At 39.7% G+C, this 24,083-nt stretch overlaps 1 protein-coding gene across 13 annotated transcripts in view; it reads left to right on the top strand.

Moving 5' to 3' along the window:
• Positions 1 to 3,142: 3,142 nt before the first annotated feature.
• The window catches only part of ptprt (protein tyrosine phosphatase receptor type T), a 230,143-nt gene continuing 209,202 nt past the window's right edge, over positions 3,143 to 24,083 (top strand). For all 13 annotated transcript variants that reach the window (XM_058054365.2, XM_058054362.2, XM_058054361.2 and 10 more), the window contains exon 1: positions 3,143 to 3,482. In XM_058054365.2, coding sequence (XP_057910348.2) covers positions 3,395 to 3,482 — 88 coding nt within the window. In that variant the 5' untranslated portion in view covers positions 3,143 to 3,394. The remainder of the gene's footprint in view (positions 3,483 to 24,083) is intronic.

Here is a 24,083-nt window from a genome sequence, read left to right as displayed (position 1 = left end):
TTACAAGTTAAAGTCTTACTGATTGTATGGGGTGGACAGGTGTCTTTATGCAGCTAACGACCTCAAACAGGTGCATCTGATTCAGGATGATACATGGAGTGCAGGTGGACTTCTAATGGGCAGACTAACAGGTCTTTCAGGGTCAGAATTCTAGATGATACACAGGTGTTCAAATACTTATTTGCAGCTGTATCACACAAATAAATTGTTAAAAAATCATGCATTGTGATTTCTGGATTTTTCTTTTTAGTTTATCTCTCTCACAGTGGACATGCACCTACGATGAAAATTTCAGACCCCTCCATGATTTCTAAGTGGGAGAAATAGCAAAATAGCAGGGTGTTCAAATACTTATTTTCTTCACTGTATATAACATTCATTCATTCATTCATTCATTCATTCATTCATTTTCTACCGCTTTTTCCTCACAAGGGTCGCGGGGGGGTGCTGGAGCCTATCCCAGCTGTCTTTGGGCGTGAGGCGGGGTACACCCTGGACTGCCAATCACAGGGCACATATAGACAAACAACCATTCACACTCACATTCATACCTATGGACAATTTGGAGTCGCTAATTAACCTAGCATGCTTTTGGAATGTGGGAGGAAACCGGAATACCCGGCGAAAACATACGCATGCACGGAGAGAACATGCAAACTCCACACAGAGATGGCCGAGGTTGGGGAAAGACAAAATAAGAAGCCAAAAAGTTACCACTTCCACATTAAATAGGAGGAGAACTCATTCATTCATTCATTTTCTATTGCTTATCCTCACGTGTGTTGCAGGGGGTGCCGGAGCCTATTGGAATTGAACCCTGGTCTCCTCGAGAGACCACTAGACCGCCGTGCCGCCCCATATACAACATATATTCTGCTTTTCTCGGTATGCAATACCAGGGCTAGCTTAGGACAATTTCAAGGGCCCCTGGCAGGGGCCTCGGAAAATTGTAAAATTGTAAAATGTTTTTTTTTAGTGGAGCCCAAAATCACATAGTATTTTTCATGGGGCCCCAAACCCCCAGGGGGGCACACCTATCCGCACGTAGAGGGGTGGCTCCGATTCTTATTCATGACTAGCAACCAAGAGTATACCACCATCACCACGTTGAGATGACAACCTGTAAATATGTCATCCTAACGAGGCGCCTTCACTCCTGACTGGGGGAGTTATTATGGGATGTCGTTACATCCCTCCGACCCTGCTGGCTTGTGTCATGGCTTCATAAATCTCTTTGGTGCTCATCCACAAATGTGACATCATGAAACAACTTAAACTTAACACACACACACATACACCATGCTGGGTAGGTATGTTTATGAACAAGTACTACTTTTTAAAATTGTATGATGGGACACATACTGTATTATCTACTGAAACTCCAAATGGGGACCCCTGATGTGTGTGTGTTACTGAAAATACCCAGAGAAGACCCTAAATCTGCCGCTGACCCCCTTGGCGGAGAGGTTGTGAGGGGTGTGCACAATGGATCAATACGAAATAAGTGATGATGCAGAGGTGAGAAGATGTCCTCATGCTAATCATCATTGATCCTCGCATCGCTAAATCGTGGAAATATTCATTAGCTGTCACTGTGACACACGTCATGTGACCACGGAGGACGACTCAAAGTGAGAGCAAATGTTGGCACAGCAGGATATGATGGCTATTTGGACACAAAAATAGGACTTTTTTTTTTTACACAACTATTTTTTTTACACGTACTGAGGAGTTCATCAGACATTTTCTTTGGGGTGAATTTTTCATTATTATTCACGGTCGGCAATAAGTTGATACCTGAATTGTCTAGATAGCCAATGGGGTGGCTGGAGAGGGAGCAGTTTGGCCACTCCCACCACTGACTTTTATTAGGACCGTCGATTAGAGCACTTAATAACTGTTTCTCCATACCTGTGCAAGGCCTTTTATCGACAGATCCTTCACACGGAAAGTTGTGTGTCGCAGTGAAATGAGGTGGTTAGGCTGAACTAATGTTCTGCGCCACAAAGCCCCGTTTGACAAAATTGTCCCCCAGCTGTGGGACTGGCCAAGGGTGGCCATCTCCACCCCGTAGCTTCGTCACTATGGTAGGATGCAAGATGGAGGACGCAGGTTGCAATGTGAGGATAGTAATAGCAAGGGACTTTTTAACATCCTCATACCCGTCATAGGCGGCACGGGGGATGAGTGGTTAGCGCGCTGATCTCACAGCTAGGAGACCAGGGTTCAATTCCACCCTCGGCCATCTCTGTGTGGAGTTTGCATGTTCTCCCCGTGCATGCGTAGGTTTTCTCCTCCCACATTCCAAAAACATGCTAGGTAAATTAGCGACTCCAAATTGTCCATAGGTATGAATGTGAGTGTGAATGGTTGTTTGTCTATATGTGCCCTGTGATTGGCTGGCGACCAGTCCAGGGTGTACCCCGCCTCTTGCCCGAAGATGGCTGGGATAGCCTCCAGCACCCCCCCCCCTCGTGAGGAATGAATGAATGAATGAAACCAACATTATTATATGTATAGTCGATCCAATCAGAGGAAATGATCACATTTGATTGAATCATGTGACCTTTGAACCCAGCCCCCTCGCTCAAGTTGTAAACGTCAATAGTGTTTTTATTCATACAAATGAGTGTTCTTGCACTGCTAGAGCACATTAATGCCATATCTAAACATTCATTTATTACTTGATAACATTTCCTCCTCAAACGGCTCGTACGGGCCCCGCCCCCTCCGCTCAGGATCGCGGAGAATTCAGGCGCTAAGACCTAGGGGAGCAGAAAGCCTTCGTCAAGCTACTATATTGAAGGAAGTACAAGCTGTGTCTTTACAAAGTTAAAGCTTATCTGGAATACGATAATGAGAAATAGTTCGAAAATACATGTTTTTTTATTTACATTCTTTGTGTGAAGCACGTAAAAAATGAAATATAGCAGTTATATTGTTTGTTGTTGTTGTTAGTTTTGCTTTAACTTAACGCCACGTCTTAGCTTATTAGCACGATTCGTGCACTGTGTATATGTGTGTGTGTGTGTGCGCGCGAGCGGCAAAGAGTCTCCGGTTGCTGCGTCTTATTTTGAAACGTCTCACCGGAAGCTGTGCTGTCCTCCACGCACGCGGGGCGTGTGACACCGGGTGAGGTTGCGCGCTGCCGCACGAGCCTCCTTCAGTCCGACACAGAGCCTCTGAGTGCGCGCCCACACGCACGAAACCCCGCGCCCAAGTTGAAATATGTGCGTTCATTAAGCGGCGTGTTTGGCGCCAACGGAGGCAATCTCTGTGTGCACGTGTTGTCACTCTTTGACTGAACTGACCATCGCAGGAGACACGCGCACGGGAGCTGGCGGGAGCATGTGAAAGAAGTTTGTCGGAAGACCAAAAAAAAGGAGAAAAAGAAATGGACGCGTGGGATCGCGTGCTTCTTTTACGCGCACTTTTCTTCTACTTGGCGCGTTTGGGAATTACTGGCGCTCAATTCTTCCCAGGTGAAGTAACTGCAAGCTGTTATTTTATTCTGTATTTGATTCTGCCTTGTTGTTAAGATGAGGGATGCTGCACCGGTTGGGGTGGTGTTGGTGGTGTCACCCCCCCCATCTTAAAGACTCTTAAAAAACTGCAATAGTGTTAATTGCTGACACTCTTTTGTAACAATTCAATAACAATTCAATTCAATACAATAACACAATATTACTAATAATATTTAATTTGTGTTATTGATGTTTCACAGTTTTGAGTCCCTTTGTAGTACTTATTGGGGGGGTACTTTCATATCCGCTTTGTAACTCGTCTATTTTATTTAATATGTACTTGTTAGGTTCCAGTGTATTTATAAAAGTGTGCAACTTTCAAAGCGTCTTGTGTTTAGTATTCAGAACCCGCACGCCCGTGAAAAGCAGGCTGAATGCAAGAGGCACAGACCCCCCCACCCCTCCCCCCGCACACACACACACACACACACGCACACAAACACCACCTTCAGCTTGGTTTGTTTAATAATAATAATAATGATAGCACAATAATGTGACACCTTTATTTAGTTTTATTATACAGTCAAATTGTTCTAATGTTAGCATGCTAAAGTTGATTTGATGGATTTCATTTACTTTATTCTGTAATGTCTGTATTTTTGAATGCGTGTGCGTGTGTGTGTGTGTGTGTGTTTTGAGTTCACTCTTGAGTAATTGTTGAACGTGTCATTCGCTTCTGCGTCTTTAGGGGGCGGTAGCGGCCCATCAGTTCTCGCTCGCTGTCTCACTCGCTCTGTTTCTCACACACAAACACACGCGCACACATGCGCGCGCATACGCACAGTGGCCTCACAGAGGAGATCATGTTGCTTCTCATAAAAAAAAGGCGTAATTTTTGTAAGATTCATTGCTGAATGAATGAGTTGAGTCTTTTATTTGTAAGCGCGTGGTCTTTTCAGCAGTTAAGTATGTTTAAAAAGTTGTTTATTACAGAAAAGACTTGCTTTGTCTTTTTTTAATAATTCACTTTAAATCATGATGAGTTCAAAACAATACGTAGAAATCAACTTCATTCTGTTTAATGGTTCTGTACGTCCTAGAAGATCTCATGTTGACATTTTTGCAGCACAAAATCATTGCTGCTGTGTGTGTGTAAAAATGTAAAAGCCCACATAGCAAACTTCAAATAACAAATATCATGCACTGTAGTGGTTTCCAAAGTGCGGCCCAATGGCTAATTTTGGCCTGTGGCTCATTTTTTAATGGCCCGGATTATATGTTAAAATAAAACGTGAATGTGATGTCTTATTAGATATTAGGCTATTTGGCTTAGTAGGCTATCACACAAAGTTGAGATGTTTTTTTCCGATAGTTAGCATATGTTGACCTACAATGGATCGGCCCCCATGTTTTAAAAAGTTAGGACACCCCATATTGCCGTTTGCGATATTGCTGTTTAACGTGTGAAAATGGTTCTTTTGGATTTTTTCTGACTGAGTAGTTGCAAAAGACAAAAAAGGCAGCGTTGTATTCTTGACCTTGAGAGGTGCTTGGCTGTGACCTTGAAGTAGGCTTTTCATCTTTAGTCGACACTTAACAAGATTTGTTTGGGAGCAGGAGGACTCTTTGATTTGTGCACAGACTCTATTAGGGAGCCCTTGATGGGACGCACGTGCACACCCTTTGGATGGACGTGCACGTTGGGGGAGAGTGAAGGGTTAATGGAGGAAGAGGACGTGTGTGACCTGGAGGACGATGAAGAAGACAACTTTAGCTCCGCCTCCTCAACACAGGCTGTTTGTTTCTATCACCTCTTGATTATTGATGAAGTCTAACAGTATTTCCCAAAGGGCTGCAATTCCTTTGTGGGGCTGGGTGGTGGCTTGGATACCAAATGGTTGGGTCAATGGCATGGATGCTGAATGACGAGGATACTGAAGGACGAGAATGCTGAATGATATGGTCGCTAAATGACGAGGATGCTGAATGATATGGTCGCTAAATGACTAGGATGCTGAATGATATGGTTGCTAAATGACGAGGATGCTGAAAGGCGAGAATGCTGAATGATGTGAATGTCGAATGATGAGGATGCTGAAAGATGAAAATGCTGAATGATGCTGCTACTGAATGATGAGGATGCTGAATGATGAGGATACCGAATGATGAGAATGCGGAATGATGAGGATGCTGAATGACAAGGATGCTGAATGATGTAGTTGTTGAATGATGGCAATGCTGAATGATGAGGATGCCGAAAGACAAGGATGCTGAATGATGAGGATACTTAATAACAAGGATGGTGAATGACAAGGATGCTGAAAGATGAGAATGCTGAATGATGCGCATACTGAATCTTTGAGGATGCTGAATGATGAGAATGCGGAATAATGAGGATGCTGAAAGATGAGGATGCTGAATGATGAGAATGCGGAATGATGAGGATGCTGAAAAATGAGGATGCTGAATGATGCAGGTACTGAATGATGTGGATGTTGAATGATGAAGATACCGAATGATGAGAATGTGGAATGATGAGAATGCGGAATGATGAGAATGTGGAATGATGATGATGCTGAAAGATGCTGATGCTGAATGATGCAAGTACTGAATGACTAGGATGATGAATGATGTGGATGCTGAATGATGAGGATACCGAATGATGAGAATGTTGAATGATGAGAATGCGGAATGATGAGGATGCTGAATCTTTGAGGACGCTGAATGACGAGGATGCTGAATGATGAGAGTGCGGAATGCTGAGGATGCTGAATCTTTGAGAACACTGAATGACGAGGATGCTGAATGATGAGAATGTGGAATGATGAGGATGCTGAAAAATGAGGATGCTGAATGATGCAGGTACTGAATGATGAGGATGCTGAATGATGTGGATGCTGAATGATGAGGATACCGAATGATGAGAATGTTGAATGATGAGAATGTGGAATGATGAGGATGCTGAATCTCTGAGGATGCTGAATGACGAGGATGCTGAATCTTTGAGGATGCTGAATGACGAGGATGCTGAATGATGAGAATGCGGAATGATGAGGATGCTGGAAAATGAGGATGCTGAATGATGCAGGTACTGAATGACTAGGATGCTGAATGATGTGGATGCTGAATGATGAGGATAACGAATGATGAGAATGTTGATTGATGAGAATGCAGAACGATGAGGATTCTGAATCTTTGAGGATACCGAATGATGAGACTGTTGAATGATGGGAATGCGGAATGATGAGGATGCTGAATCTTTGAGGATGCTGAATGACGAGGATGCTGAATGATGAGAATGCGGAATGGCGAGGATGCTGAAAAATGAGGATGCTGAATGATGCAGGTACTGAATGACTAGGATGCTGAATGATGTGGACGCTGAATGATGAGGATAACGAATGATGAGAATGTTGAATAATGAGAATGCGGAATGATGAGGATGCTGAATCTTTGAGGACGCTGAATGACGAGGATGCTGAATCTTTGAGGATGCTGAATGACGAGGATGCTGAATGATGGGAATGCGGAATGATGAGGATGCTGGAAAATGAGGATGCTGAATGATGCAGGTAATCAATGACTAGGATGCTGAATGATGTGGATGCTGAATGATGAGGATAACGAATGATGAGAATGTTGAATGATGGGAATGCGGAATGATGAGGATGCTGAATCTTTGAGGATGCTGAATGACGAGGATGCTGAATGATGAGAATGCGGAATGACGAGGATGCTGAAAAATGAGGATGCTGAATGATGCAGGTACTGAATGACTAGGATGCTGAATGATGTGGATGCTGAATGATGAGGATAACGAATGATGAGAATGTTGATTGATGAGAAAGCAGAATGATGAGGATGCTGAATCTTTGAGGATACCGAATGATGAGAATGTTGAATGATGGGAATGCGGAATGATGAGGATGCTGAATCTTTGAGGATGCTGAATGATGAGGATGCTGAATGATGTGGATGCTGAATGATGAGGATGCTGAATGATGAGGATAACGAATTATGAGAATGTTGAATGATGAGATTGTGGAATGATGAGGATGCTGAATCTTTGAGGATGCTGAATGATGAGAATGTGGAATGATGAGGATGCTGAAAAATGAGGATGCTGAATGACGTGGATGCTGAATGATGGGAATGCGGAATGATGAGGATGCTGGAAAATGAGGATGCTGAATGATGCAGGTAATCAATGACTAGGATGCTGAATGATGTGGATGCTGAATGATGAGGATAACGAATGATGAGAATGTTGAATGATGGGAATGCGGAATGATGAGGATGCTGAATCTTTGAGGATGCTGAATGACGAGGATGCTGAATGATGAGAATGCGGAATGACGAGGATGCTGAAAAATGAGGATGCTGAATGATGCAGGTACTGAATGACTAGGATGCTGAATGATGTGGATGCTGAATGATGAGGATAACGAATGATGAGAATGTTGATTGATGAGAAAGCAGAATGATGAGGATGCTGAATCTTTGAGGATACCGAATGATGAGAATGTTGAATGATGGGAATGCGGAATGATGAGGATGCTGAATCTTTGAGGATGCTGAATGATGAGGATGCTGAATGATGTGGATGCTGAATGATGAGGATGCTGAATGATGAGGATAACGAATTATGAGAATGTTGAATGATGAGATTGTGGAATGATGAGGATGCTGAATCTTTGAGGATGCTGAATGATGAGAATGTGGAATGATGAGGATGCTGAAAAATGAGGATGCTGAATGACGTGGATGCTGAATGATGAGAATGCGGAATGATGAGGATGCTGAAAAATGAGGATGCTGAATGACTTGGTTACGTTGTGCTGAATGACTCGAATGCTGGCTGATGCGGCGAATGATTTCGACGCTGAAATGGTGTCGATGCGAAATGAGTGGCGACTAATTAGAGGAGCACTTAAAGCTCTCCACGCTTGCATTGGCTGAGGTAATGGCGCAGTAAAACACTCCTACCATTGCCAGGACCCGTGTTGAGCAGGTGTGCGGCCAATTTCTCTTCTATAAGTGTGCGTTAAAGCTCCCGAGTCAAGTCCCAATTATTCAGCGAACGCCATCATGCTGAGGTGCTGTGAATTTCCAACTCTCTTTCTGCCAACTTCAAAACATCACAAAGTTTTAGTGCGTCCTCATGTTGGCACCCTCACATTAGCATTAGCATTGACTTGAAAATAGAGCCAGTGGTAAACAAATAGAGATAGCATTACTGTAAGTGTTAGCATGGTTGCTAATCAAGGAGCCTGGTGTGTGCAAAGGTTAATCGGGCCTCAAGAGGGTAAGACAATGAGGCAGGCCTTGTTAGCTTCTCTCGCTTTCTCTCTCTCTCTCTCTCTCTCACACACACACACACACACACACACACCGAGGAGTGAGTTAATTGGTTGTGTGAGGTAAATATTGTGCAGTGATTTAATGTCACTGTCGCACATACACGGCCCCCTGTGGACTGACTGTGTGTGTGTGTTTTCCTAATGAGCGCTTAAATCTCTTCATTTTAAATCATCGCCAAGTCAAATAGGAAACTGAGCCGAAAGGTCAAAGTCCTTACGTCAGGGGTCTCAAACTCAATTTACCTGGGGGCCACTGGAGCTAGGGTCTGGGCAAGGCTGGGCCGCATCAGGTTTTCAAAAAAAACCAAAAAAAAACGCATTTATTAAAAACAGAAAAATATACAAACTTTTTCAGTGCTTTGGTTCCAATTTTCTACAATAAAAGCTCTGATAAAACATTCCACTGTTCTCAAATATCTTAATTTTTATTTTTCTGCACAAAATAAGATGAAAAATAAACAAATCAAGAATAAAGAAAATCAATCAATCAGTAATAAATAAATATAATAATAATAACAAAACGGCAAATAATAAAAACTTTATTAGTTGGTGGGTAGACAAATTATTTTTTTCAGATTAAAATGAACAAAGCATTATTAGAGCCCTGTAGACATGACAAAACACGACTATAGTCACATTTATACTCTTTTTATTTACAACATATTGCGCAACTGCAGGGTCTTGAGACACATGCTAACTCGTAAACTAGAGAGCTAGCGACCTAAGCGGTAGCCTTCAAGTTATTTCCTTTAAACTTAAATAGCCCAAAACTTACCACTTCCACACCGGTAGGGAGGATAACTATTAACAGTTATTTAACCTTTAACATGAACATTAATCAAAGGTAATAATTTTTTCTGGGTACATGATACCATACAGCATCCATATCAAACTTGCGCGGGCCGCTCTAACATTAAACTTTCATATCAAGGCGGGGGCCTCAAACTAGTATCTTGCGGGCCACATTTGGCCCGCGGGCCACGGGCCGCGTGTTTGAGACCCCTGCCTTACGTCGTTTCCATCCTCAGCTGAACTTCGGGAAGGCTTCTGTGTCCGAACAAGGGCCTCGCTGACTTTTAATATCTGACCCGAGCCGACCGAGGCGGCGGGTCACACTGGTGCTCAAAAGGCATCCGTCGTGATGAGCATGAATCCACATGATTTTGACACGCTGCCTTTGAGCAACATTGTGTCCTTGTTGAGCTGGCCTTGTATGCTAATGAGATGCAAATGAGGCCAACATGCTTTATTGCACTCATTGTTGTCACTAACCAGTTGAAGACTTTATTGCATTTTTATATCATGCTAATCTATAGATATAAATGTGTGTGTGTGTGTGTGATAGGCAGCACTGATTGCTGCCCATTGTGCGGAAAACAACATAGTACGCTGTCATGGAATTCTGATGGTGTGTGTTCATGCTGTGAATGTCCAAATAAATGACTGACACGCAAACACGCACAGTATGGGGTAAAGACGCTCCATGACATTTGCAATCAGCGCTGCGTTCCCGTGTTTTCCCAGGATGAGCGCAAGTCCGAGGTTAATTCTCATTAATACTGATCTGACTTATTGATCATTCCTTCCTACTCTCCTCCGTGTCTTTCTTTACCTTTTTGTCCTTCTTCGCTCACACACCATCAGTCAAGAGAGGAAAAACAAGCAAATCTCCACAAGTAGCATCAACCAGGTGCCGCATGGTAATGAGTGGAGTACTTATCTATGCACTGTTGAAGCACTGCTTGCTTTGTGTTTATGCATGTTTGATTCAGCGGACGTGGATGTCATATTTCATATTTCATCATATTTGTGCAAATATTCTCTTACGCCAAAAGATTGTAATAGCAGTAGATTGACAAAATAAACAAATGCTATTTCCTGTGTTGACATATTGGATGTGCACTCTTAAATAAAGAGTAAAATTGATATTTTGATGATAATCTCGACTGTCTATCCCTCTACTTTGTCGCTCGTGGTAGAAAATGAATGAATGAATGAATGAATGAATAATAATTGACAAAAAATAATTTATTATTTTATAAATAAGTATTAATATGAATATTAATATTAATTATTATAAAGGATAAATAGAAATATATTTAATTAATAGTACTATATAATTAATATTAATATTAAATATTAATAAATGATATTAAAATATTAATACATAATAAACATAAATATAAATATAACTATATGAGTATGAATATGAATATGAATATGAATGTTAACATTAACATTAACATTAACATTAACATTAACATTAACATTAACATTAACATTAACATTAATAAATGATAGCATTTATAAAATATTAATAAATGATAGCATTTATAAAATATTAATAAATAATAAATATAAATATATTTTATTAGTATTAATATTTTAGGCTTAAATGAAGCATTTTCAAGCATAAAAATGGGAAAAATACAAGGCATTCAGAGGATTCAAAGATGTTGCGATGGTATTTAGTATTCTACAATGGCCACTGGGTGTCAGTAATGTTACCGGGGCTCGACAATAACGATGTACTGATGCCAAGTAGTTCTCACCTCAAGGATTCCCCATTTTTGTTTTTAATGTAGAGCCGTGATTACATTAATGAGACAATAGAGACCTCACAAAGTACTGTACAAAAACAGAAAAGAACAACAAACTTTCTCAGTGCTAATGTCTGTCTATGTTATTTCTCAATTATGTCTACTATATTGGTTAATAGGAGTGTAAAAGTGACTATAGGGGTGCTATTTCATGTATAGAGACCTCTAATGATGTTAAAAATGTATTTAGAAGGTGGTAAACAGATTTTCTATGCCCTAACTACCAGAATATTCAATTCACAAATAAGGAATTGACTGGGACCAATTAATTGTGATGAATGAGGGATCACTGTCTATAAGACTGAATTGGAAAAAAATATTAATGGATGCTAATCAAGGTTAGCATTGTGACAAAGAGTAAAAAGGATCTTTGGTGGAGCCTCCATGAGCCGATGCCCAAATGTTCTTGATGCTAAATGAGGCGTGAGGCACAAAGATAGCAGTGGGTTGTTAGCATGTTAGCATGGTTGGTTGCTAAGTGGTCAATGAGTGTGAAACAGCTGCAAAGACACTAACGTGCTGCAGGAGCACACGTGCGTGATCGTGATCTCCGGCGTTATTCCGAGTCAGTGACTTCAATGCTGGCAATCTGGAGGAGGAGACATGTGGTGGCCTTCTTTGAAAAGTTCGGAGAGGAGATCTTTTAAGGCTGGCGATATGGGCAACGATCTAAGAACATATTTGACACTGAACACCAAGTCTTAGGTGCCTGAGCACAGACAAAGGCCTTTCCTAAAACTGCTATGTTTATTCTTATTTTTTATTGTACTGTATGCATTTTGCTACTTTTCTTGTATTTTTAGGACCTTAATATTCATGAAAAATCACAAAAAATTGCAAGCATGTCAGTTTTGACAATAATAACTGAACACGAACCCCCCAAATTCACTCAGTAGTTCCCTCTTTAAACTTTTAAACTTTGACAACATGCCTCAGTAACCCATGTTTCAAAACAAACAGAAAGTCAGCCATTTTGGTTTCTGGCAGCAAATTTGGGCAGAGACCAAAGGAACCCAAATGAATATCCTGGATACTAGACAGACGATTGATATTATACTTATATTAAGAAGGATTTTAGGGCGTTCCATAAGATGTGGGTGGGGCGTGGTGTCAAAGTTGATGATCAATCGGACAATTTGTCACTAAACTGACTGACGAATACATCAGTTCCACAAGGTCAGGTCTTCATTAGAATTATACATATGATGAAAATGACACCTTCTTCATTTTTGACATACACAAAATTTTTGGTTTTGCACTGAATTCCACATTTTCATCACCATCATGGCATTTTCCCATATTTCTCAACCCATTCCAACTATTTTAGCATCAAATCATTCATCATTTCCCACTTTCCCCCCAATTGTTTAATCCTAAGAATTCTTACTACTTCTGCCTATCTCAAACCGATTCAAACCATCCTAATTAGGGATGTTCCGATCGGTATCGGCTGCTTTCAGTGAAAAAAGGATGGTATCGATATCGGCCAATACTTGCTTTAAAACAACGATTCCCTCCACCAATCAGCTTGTCTCATGGATGATCATGATCAGTATGGGTATTGGTATTGGACAATTTCACTCATGGATGATCGGGATTGGTATCAGTATCGGACGATTCCACTCATGGATGATTGGTATTGGTGTCGGTATTGGACAAATTCACTCATGGATGATCGGTATTGGACAATTTCACTCATGGATGATCGGGATTGGTATCGGTATCGGGCGATTCCACTCATGGATGATCGGAATCGGTATTGGACAATTTCACTCATGCATGATCGGGATTGGTATCGGGATTGGTATCGTATTGGACGATTCCACTCATGGATGATCGGAATCGGTATTGGACAATTTCACTCATGGATGATCGGAATCGGTATTGGACAATTTCACTCATGGATGATCGGGATTGGTATTGGTGTCGGACAATTTCACTCATTGATGATCAGGCTCGGTATTGGTACCGGATGATTTCACTCATGGATGATCGGTATTGGTATCAGATGATTTCACTCATTGATGATCGTGATCGGATGATTTCACTCATGGATGATCGGTATTGGTATCAGATGATTTCACTCATTGATGATCGTGATCGGATGATTTCACTCATGGATGATCGGAATCGGTATTGGACAATTTCACTCATGGATGATTGGGATCGGTATTGGTATCAGACAATTTCACTCAATAATCAGGCTCGGTATTGGTCTCTGTATCGGATGATTTCACTCACGAATGATCGGTATTGGTATCAGACAATTTCACTCGATGATCAGGCACGGTATTGGTATCGGATGATTTCACTCATGAACGATCGGTATTGGACAATTTCACTCATAGATGACCAGGATCGGTATTGGTATCGGACTATTTCACTCATTGATGATCGGGATCAGTATTGGTATCAGTATTGGACAATTTCACTCATGGATGATCGATACTGGCATTGGACGATTTCACTCATTGATGATCGGGATCGGTATTGGTATCAGATGATTTCACTCATTGATGATTGTGATCGGATGATTTCACTCATGGATGATCGGAATCGGTATTGCACAATTTCACTAATGGATGATCGGTATTGGTATCGGACAATTTCACTCATTGATGATCAGGCTCGATATTGGTATCGGATTTCACTCATGAATGATCGGTATTGGTATCTGTATTGGACAATTTCACCCATAGATGATCAGGATCGGTATTGGTATCGGACTATTTCACTCATAGATGATCAGGCTCGGTATTAGTATTGGTATTGGATGATTTCACCATGAATGATCGGTATTGGTCTTGGTATTGGACAATTTCACTCATAGATGATCATGGATCGGTATTGGTATGGGACTATTTCACTCATTGATGAACGGGATCGGTATTGGTATTGGACAATTTCACTCATGGATGATCGATACTGGTATTGGACGATTTCACTAATTGATGATTGGGATTGGTATCAGATGATTTCACTCATTGATGATCGTGATCGGATGATTTCACTCATGGATGATCGGAATCGGTATTGGACAATTTCACTCATGGATGATCGGGATCGGTATTGGTATCAGTATTGGACAATTTCACTGATGGATGATCGATACTGGCATCAAACGATTTCACTCATTGATGATCGGGATCGGTATTAGCAGCATTAAATCCTGATCGGAAGATCCCAAATCCTATGAAGATTTAAAAAAAACTTATTTGAGACACCATGGTCCATCAATTGACACATTTGAAAAAATTCCTGCATTTTCCGCAATTCCACATTTCCCACCACACAAATATATTCACTTTGAAAAACAACTGACAACTTTTCCAAGACCTACATGAAAAAATTCCGCTTAATTTCCCTCATTTGCCAAATTCTCACCTTTCTCAAAATTCCACATTTTCCAGAACACACATTTCCTTTTCATCTTAAGAATTCTTACTGTTTCCAAATTTCATAACAGAGTCAAATTGTCCTAAATTCCCGCATTTTTCCACCACTCTGCACAAATGTATTCCCATTGAAAATAAATGGACGAATTTTACAAAATCCACATGGAAACTGTAAAAAACCTTTCTTAACCAATTCAAGCCATTCCAACATCATGAATTCACTAACTAACAAATTCCCACATTCCAAAAATTCCACATCTTCCGTACAGCAATCATGCAATCTCACCTTTACTCTTTCACTTGTACGCGTGTGTGTGTGTCTGAGAAGTAGTTAGGACAAGTGGAAGAGAGTGAAAGTGTCCTTGGGCTTTTACAAGTTGGTGTTCTGACCCGAGTCAGAGGAAAGCTGTCTGTGCCGATGAAGGAGGTTATGGGAAGTGTGTGTGTGTGTGTGTGTGTGTGTGTTTTGAAGGCTGTCATAGCAAACAAGTGGAGGTGAAGAGAAGTCCCTGTGGTCTTTGTGTTTCTTTGTATGCTAGAGTGTGTGTGTGACTGTTCCACTCGAGCGCTTCGGTCTAGACCGGCTGTCAATCAATTAACCCCCCTCCTCCCCTCCAACTCACCGTGACACCCCGGAATCTGTAGCTGCTGTGCTAAAAAAATACTAAATAAATAAATAAAAAAAACACACTCAGAGAGTTAATTTGTTCTCAATCAGAAATCACTCCACACTCTTTATTGCTCTCTGGTTCTACCATATCTTACTTATTGTGTGGAAATATGGGCTAATAACTATAAAAGCAATCTTCACTCGCTAAATGTACTGCAAAAAAGGTCAGTAAGGATAATTCATAATGCCGCCTACAGAGAACATACTAACTCCTTATTTCTAAAATCACAAATACTTCAACTTGCTGATATAGTTCATCTTCAAACAGCTAAAATAATGCATAAGGCTAAAAATAACCAATTAGCTAAAAATGTCATCCAATACTTCTCTACAAGAGAGGAGAAATATGATCTCAGGGAAGAAGTACATTTGAAACACTTCTATGCTAGGACTACGTTATGCTAGCCATAGCATTTCAGTATGTGGAATCAAATTATGGAATGGATTGAGTAAGGAAATCAAACAATGCACAACGATGAGCCAATTCAAGAAACAATACAAGCAGTTGATGTTTGCTAAATACAAGGATGAAGAGTCTTGAACCAGTCATGATGTGCTATATATATCACTATGTTGACACTTACTATGGTAATGGTAATGGTTTTATTTCATTTGAACATGCATCAGATTACAATTGAGTGCATCCCATAATCAGTTCACAGTTCCACATGTCCAAAAGGAGTAGGAAGAAGCAAAGCTTATTAAATCCTACCCCTCCACCTGGTACTTTTACAATCACTAACTGTTACATTTGTTCACTTCCTGCTTTCCATAATACAGTTTAAGTTTTTTTTTGTTTGTTTTTTTTAATAATGTACCTCGTACCGAAGTACAAGGTGATATGAGCATCCAATGCCATAATGGGTACCATAGTAAGTGTCAGTATAGTGATATATATAGCACATCATGACTGGTTCAAGACTCTTCATCCTTGTATTTAGCAAACATCAACTGCTTCTATTGTTTCTTGTATTTCTACTATTATGTCATTGTATGGTCATATCACCTTGTACTTCGGTACGAGGTGCATTATTAAAAAAAACAACAACCCTAAACTGTATTATGGAAAGCAGGAAGTGAACAAATGTAACAGTTCCTGATTGTAAAAGTACCAGATGGAGGGGTAGGATTTAATAGGCTTTGCTTCTTCCTACTCCTTTTGGAAATGTGGAACTGTGAACTGATTATGGGATGCACTCAATTGTAATCTGATGCATGTTCAAATGAAATAAAACCATTAGCATTACACACTCAAACATTGTAAAGCTGAGGTATCTCAGCATCAGGCCTACAGAAATAATCTGTTCCAGTGTCAAACTGTGGCTGTCATCAGACTTTTATTCATGTAAAAGTGTAAAAATAAGTAAAGGACTGTGTTTCCTTGTTTGGAAGGCAGGGCCATTGAATCAAGTTGAATGTACAGACTTTGGTGTGTACTCTGAAGTACGCACATACAGTAGTGCATACAATACACAAGACCTCGTTAGCAGTTCAATTAGTGTACTTGACAGTCTGCTCCAAGGTCAGTGACAGCTTAGCAAACATTAGACTGTCAAATAGGCCAATGGAAGTCCCTGTGTGTGTGAGGAGGGAAAAATGGGGCCAGTGCTGAAAGGTGCATGCACCTGTCTAAAAGTATAAATATAAAAATACACATTCATGCCCTCGGCCATGACTGTCCTTGCTCTTTGGACCGCACCCCCAGTATGACCCGCTTTCACCACTGTGACCTCAGGTGGTTAAAACACGTGTGTGTGTGTGTGTGTGTGTGTGTGTGTGTGTGTGTGTGAAATACACCTAACATGATCACCAATGGAAACATCAAACTATTTTTCATCCTCCATTTGCTGTCATGTTGTGTTTTCTGCAAATGACTTTCTTCATGCTTCTGATTGCTATAGCGCCACCTGCTGCTTTGACATGCATAAGTGGGTACATTTCCATAGTGTGCTTTTTTTTTTCTTGATGAATTTTTTCCTGTTTTTTTTTTTCCCACATCGCCTTTAGCCTTCTCCGATATTGCCTAATGGACTAGCTGGTTCTATATGGTCTTACTTGGAGTGATGGAGTGTAGGCTGCTGTTAAGTCATTCTCTACCAAAGATGTATTGATGGTTGCAAAATGGTAATGGTAATGGTAATGGTAATGGTAATGGTAATGGTAATGGTAATGGTAATGGTAATGGTAATGGTAATGGTAATGGTAATGGTAATGGTTTTATTTCATTTGAACATGCATCAGATTACAATTGAGTGCATCCAATAATCAGTTCACAGTTCCACATGTCCAAAAGGAGTCCTACTCCTCCATCTGGTACTTTTACAATCAGTAACTGTTACATTTGTTCACTTCCTGCTTTCCATAATACAGTTTAAGGTTTTTTTCTTTTTTTTTCTTTTTTTTAAATAATGCACCTCGTACAAAGTGATGTGACCATACAATGACATAATGGGTACCATAGTAGAAATACAAGAAACAATACAAGCAGTTGATGTTTGCTAAATACAAGGATGAAGAGTCTTGAACCAGTCATGATGTGCTATATATATCACTATATTGACACTTACTATGGTACCCATTATGTCATTGGATGCTCATATCACCTTGTACTTCGGTACGAGGTACATTATTAAAACAAACAAACAAACAAAAAAACTTAAACTGTATTATGGAAAGCAGGAAGTGAACAAATGTAACAGTTACTGATTGTCAAAGTACCAGATGGAGGGGTAGGATTTAATAAGCTTTGCTTCTTGACTGGTTCAAGACTCTTCATCCTTGTATTTAGCAAACATCAACTGCTTGTATTGTTTCTTGAATTGGCTCATCGTTGTGCATTGTTTGAGGTCCTTACTCAAGGTCCTTACTCAATTGTAAATCGTTCATGGTGTTATGTTTTTTTTTTACACACTTTGGAAAAATATAGAGGGCTAAATTTGTTAAGATTGAAAATTATGATTGAAATGTATTGTTTCCCAAAAAGCCTTTTTAGTACATACCATGTTTATATATCCGGAGGACACGATATTCTGTGAGCCTTGAAAAATCCCAAAATTGCTGGGATTTAATGGGTTATGGTATGCCCCAGTATGAAAAAGGTACGTTTTTAAATTTGCTAGAATAGTCCATCATGCGGTCCTATTGTATGAGAAAGGGGAGACTTTGTCATGTCCCGTGTTATTCCTGACAGTTGGAACTGGGTTTTGATGTGCTGAAACCACAGGTGTGAGATGTGTCGCCAAAGTTGTGCAAATTATTTGTCATGGCATAACTAGCAGTGACATTAGCTACCTCTTTAGTACGCAGCGCCGGTGTGACAAGAGGTGTGTCTTCGTAGAGTTTTATATGTTGTATAATGTGGATTTACAGCAGTATCTCGGTTAACATCCGCCCTGGTTAGTGTGTTCTTTGGTTAACATCCAACATGTTTGCTAAAATGTTTGTGTTTTTTTTTAGTGTCCAAAATACCATCTGATTTGTTTACACCACCATCTTGGATCACACGACGAAGATCAATTTGTGGGCAGTGGGTGCCATTTTAGAGCAACAGTGTTTGTTTATGTCGGATTTTACTTGGCCACATAACAAAATACATGGACCGCACGAGGTGGCTCAAAACATAAACATTCAACTTACTTTAACATGTTTGCAGCTGGGAGTCAAACATAGCACACGTATCCTCGCTATCCTCGTTAAATGTTCAGTTGTCCATTCATTTGTTATTATTTTTGTATAATTTTCTGCATATAAAAATACACTTATTGACTATGAAATGTATTTTATGTTAACATTTTCTTCTGAAATAGATTCACTGGATTGACATTATTTTCTATGGGAAAATTGGCTTTGGTTAAAATTCAATTTGGTTTGAGTCGGACCTTCTGTTATGGATTAATGATGTTAACCAAGGCACCGCCGGCAGAACTTGATGGAGGCACTCATGTTGTCATTCCATCGATACTGTCCATCTGCGGTCACTGTTGTCAGTCGACATATTACTCACATCGAGGGTCACCAAGTGTGGAGATGTGATATTTCAAAATAAGACATTTTTAAGTACTTTAAGTATAATATGGTTAAACCATGAATCTGTGATATTTTTACTTAAGGTCATCATAGCGTTCAAATCAATTCACAGAAGTTAACAAGACAATTATGCATATATGGCAATGCTGCTCAGATTTTTATTCCATTCTTTCTTTTTTGTTGTCTTTTTTTGCTTTTATGTGCTTGGTTAAAAAAAAACAAAAAACAAAACTATCCAGTAAAAATCCTTTTGCTTTCCAAGGCTGCTGTAAAATGATGAATAGCTCAGTAAAAAAGCAGCAAACTCGTAAAATTTGTCAGTTCAAGATGATTAGCTCCTGCTTTTTTATGTCACACACACACACGCACACACAGACGCACACACACACACACACACACACTGCAGTGCTGCTGGGACGTGCAGGCGGATAAATAAAGCGCACGTTGACTGGTCTCGTGAGTGTTTGCTTACACGCGAGCTTGAATAACAATAACAATGCTGTTATATTTCATAACACACATTTTCAAATGTTTGCAAATGAAAAGGTGGTGTTAAAGCAGAATGCAGCCTTACTCCCTGACTAGTAGTATATATTATATATTATATATTATATATTATATATTATATATTATATATTATATATTATATATTATATATTATATATTATATATTATATATTATATATTATATATTATATATTATATATTCTATATTATATATTATATATTATATATTATATATTATATATTATATATTATGTATTATGTATTATGTATTATGTATTATATATTATATATTATACACAAACACACACAGTGTATATATTTATATATGCAGACATATACCACATTTAACACACATTTAATCCTCAACACCACAGGAACTCTACTATAGTGACAGGACCTGATCTCTCTGTATGTGTGTGTGTGTGCGTGTGTGTGTGAGACATTAGTATCAAAGTGGATTAGACGGCCTTTCGATGTGTCTAAGATTGAGGTCAACCTCAACAGCTTTGTGTTCCTGTCAAAGGTTAACATGATCCCCGTTTTTGGAGGCAGAAAAACAATTACAGCAGCATGAATCTAATCAAGTGTGTGTGTGTGTAGTAGTGATGAGTGTTGACATTGTATTGTGTGTTCCCTCATGCAGAACTAAAGGTTACAAGGTAATGCCCCCCCCCCCCCCCCCGGTACCCCAATTCATGTTGCAGTTAATTAAAGTGCCAACACAACCTTCTTGAAAACGTTTGGCCAGCGAGTAAGCCTTTCTTTCGCCCGCTCTCTCACACACACACACACAAATACGCACACAAGCGCACATACCATACTGATTAACCCCCCCCCCCCGTTTTCCTCAGGAAACTGGTGTTTCCTTTGCCTGTGTCCTCCTGATCCCACATTTTTAACAAAAAATATTGAATATAATTAATGATTATTCATTCATTTCGCGGGCGTGCTGGAGCCTATCCCAGCTGTCTTTGGGTGAGAGGCGGGGTACACCCTGGACTGGTGGCCAGCCAATCACAGGGCACATATAGACAAACAACCATTCACACTCACATTCATACCTATGGACAATTTGTAGTCGGCAATTAACCTAGCATGTTTTTGGAATGTGGGAGGAAACCGGAGTACCCGGAGAAAACCCACGGAGATGGCCGAGGGTGGAATTGAACTCGGGTCTCCTAGCTATGTGGCCTGCATGCTAACCACTGGTCCACCGTGAAGCCTTTTTGGGTAAGACACAGAAAAATGATAGCAACAAAGTGACATTCAAAATTATTGAATAGATTTAATGTACTATGATACAAAATTAAAATTTTGTAAGAACTCTTTAAATGTGTTCAATTAAGCAACAATAAGCTAGAATATGAGTTGATATAATTAATTTTATTAAATCCATAGCCTATCACAGCCTCAAACACTCACTGTTTTCCCCAGAGGGTGACAGTGGTATTACAAGACAAGAAAGCCTGTCTTTTTTTCACTCACATTTATTGGGGTAGTGGTAAATGACATTTAGATGTTGTGTGTGTGTGTGTGAGTGTGTATTTCTTACTGCACGTTCCCTTGGCGCCTCTTTGTTAACAGTTATTAAATCAGCTGTCAGCAAACATGGTGATGCCTTTAAATATTCCCATTAAGTTGCTTTAAAGCATATGCTGACTTATGCCATCTGCCCCCCCCCCCCGTACTCCTGGCGCACACATGCACACACACACACAAACGCACACACACAGAGTTAGGATGTGATGTAAGCGAGCAGTAAACAGACTCTTTCTGGCTCTTGGCTGCAGGCCTCGTCTAGTCTGGTCTGGTCTGGTCTCATGGATTCGGCGCTACTTTTTGACTCGCTGTGTTGCGTCGCCGCGCGTTATCTGTATCTGCACGTGAAGGCCTCTGATGGATGCACGGCTGCCTCAGGGGTAGCGAGGGGGATCAGTGCACGGAGACGATGGGGGGATTCAAAACACTGCAGGGTGTGTGTGTGTGTGTGTGTGTGTTTGCTTGCGTGACTTCCATGAGCACTTCAGTTCATGTGAATATTCATAAGATGTTTATGGTTGTTGTTGTTAAAGAATAAATGAGACGAGTCTAATGAGATATCTTCCATGTGGCTGTTTAGGCTCACATACTTTACATATCACCTACTGACCTTCCTTTAGCCTGCAGCCATCAAAACAGATACATATTTCATAAAAAACACAACCAAGGGTCAGCCAGGGGCTCCAAAAATAGCTACAAATACAAATATTTATAGTATATATATATATATATATAAAACATATATATTATACATATAACAATAGCCACCACTAATGTAAATTTATAGCATACTGCTATTAATGGATGTCATCCATCATCCATCCATCATTCATGTTTAACCCTTAGATGCATAAGTGCGGCAAAAATGATCCGGTCAGGTTGTTTTCTTGAAATATCTTCGTCATGAAAATTTTCGTATTCCAGGTATTCCTCAAAAAACATGTTTTTGCTATCATACCATTCACATTTTTAACTTACCTTTTATACATTTTAAGAAATTTTAGTTTTTGTGTTACTACCCCAACCTTCCATAAGTGCGGCAAAAATGATCCGGTCAGGTTGTTTTCTTGAAATATCTTCGTCATGAAAATTTTCATATTCCAGGTATTCCTCAAAAAACATGTTTTTGCTATCATACCATTCACATTTTTAACTTACCTTTTATACATTTTAAGAAATTTTAGTTTTTGTGTTACTACCCCAACCTTCCATAAGTGCGTCAAAAATGACCCGGTCAGGTTATTTTCTTGAAATATCTTTGTAATGAAAAATTGTTATCATTTCATATTCCAGGTATTCCTCAAAAATCATATTTTTGATATCATGCCGTTCACATTTTAACTTATCTTTTATACATTTTAAGAAAGTTTTGTTTTTGTGTTACTACCCCAACCTTCCATAAGTGGGTCAAAAATGACCTGGTTAGGTTGTTTTCTTGAAATATCTTCGTAATGAAAATTTTCATATTCCAGGTATTCCTAAAACATGTTTTTGCTATCATACCATTCACATTTTTAACTTACCTTTTATAAATTTTAAGAAATTTTAGTTTTTGTGTTACTACCCCAAGCTTCCATAAGTGGATCAAAAATGACCCGGTCAGGTTGTTTTCTTGAAATATCTTCGTCATGAAAATTTTCATAGTCCAGGTATTCCTCAAAAAACATGTTTTTGCTATCATACCATTCACATTTTTAACTAACCTTTTATAGATTTTAAGAAATTTTAGTTTTTGTGTTACTACCCCAAGCTTCCATAAGTGGGTCAAAAATGACCCGGTCAGGTTGTTTTCTTGAAAACAAAAAAGAACAGCAAAAATGAAATATATCTAACTTCTTAGCATCTTTCCAGCATTGTTTTAGCATTTTAGCAACACCCCTGGGGTTAGCTTTTGTGTTCATGGCTTTCATGATAAAAAAAATTATCAAATATATCTATAATATATATATAATATAAAATAAAAAAATATAAAATACATAAATAATATTAAAAAACTATAAAGACGATTCTCAGATTAAAAAATATATAATGTATATATAAAAGACTATTTAATATATAATTGATGTGGGACAGCAGTACTGTCAGTAGTGCTATAGAGTACGTATACAGTGTACTGACAGAAGTATACTTGCAACAACTGTGTATAAATCAGAGTGAACTTGAAGTCAAATATAATAAAATGAATGTGTTTCATGCCCTGCTTTTTATGCCGTTAGCGCCCCCCACCACCGCCCCCCCCCACCGCCGCCATATCTGTGCCACATGTGCACATAAATTAGCATGTCCTTGTGTACGTTGTACATGCTAACATTTTCCCTGATCACATTCGTTTTCATTACGCCCCTTTCCTGACATAGATCCTAATTGTGTGTGTGTGTGTTTGCATGTGTTTGCATGTGTGTGTGAGTTGCGCCCCCCTTCAAAAAGTAGAACTGCGCTATAGCTGTGGGCCCGCCCCCCCGACCGCAATGATGTTGAATATTGATGCCGCCCCCCCCCACCTGTTTACATCAGTGATCCAA

The sequence above is a fragment of the Doryrhamphus excisus genome, linkage group LG18, assembly GCF_037039965.1.
Source record: "Doryrhamphus excisus strain RoL-2023G ecotype Guam linkage group LG18, RoL_Dexc_Guam_v1.1, whole genome shotgun sequence".
Taxonomy (NCBI): Eukaryota; Metazoa; Chordata; class Actinopteri; order Syngnathiformes; family Syngnathidae; genus Doryrhamphus; species Doryrhamphus excisus.
This window is presented reverse-complemented; position numbering and strand designations above follow the sequence as displayed.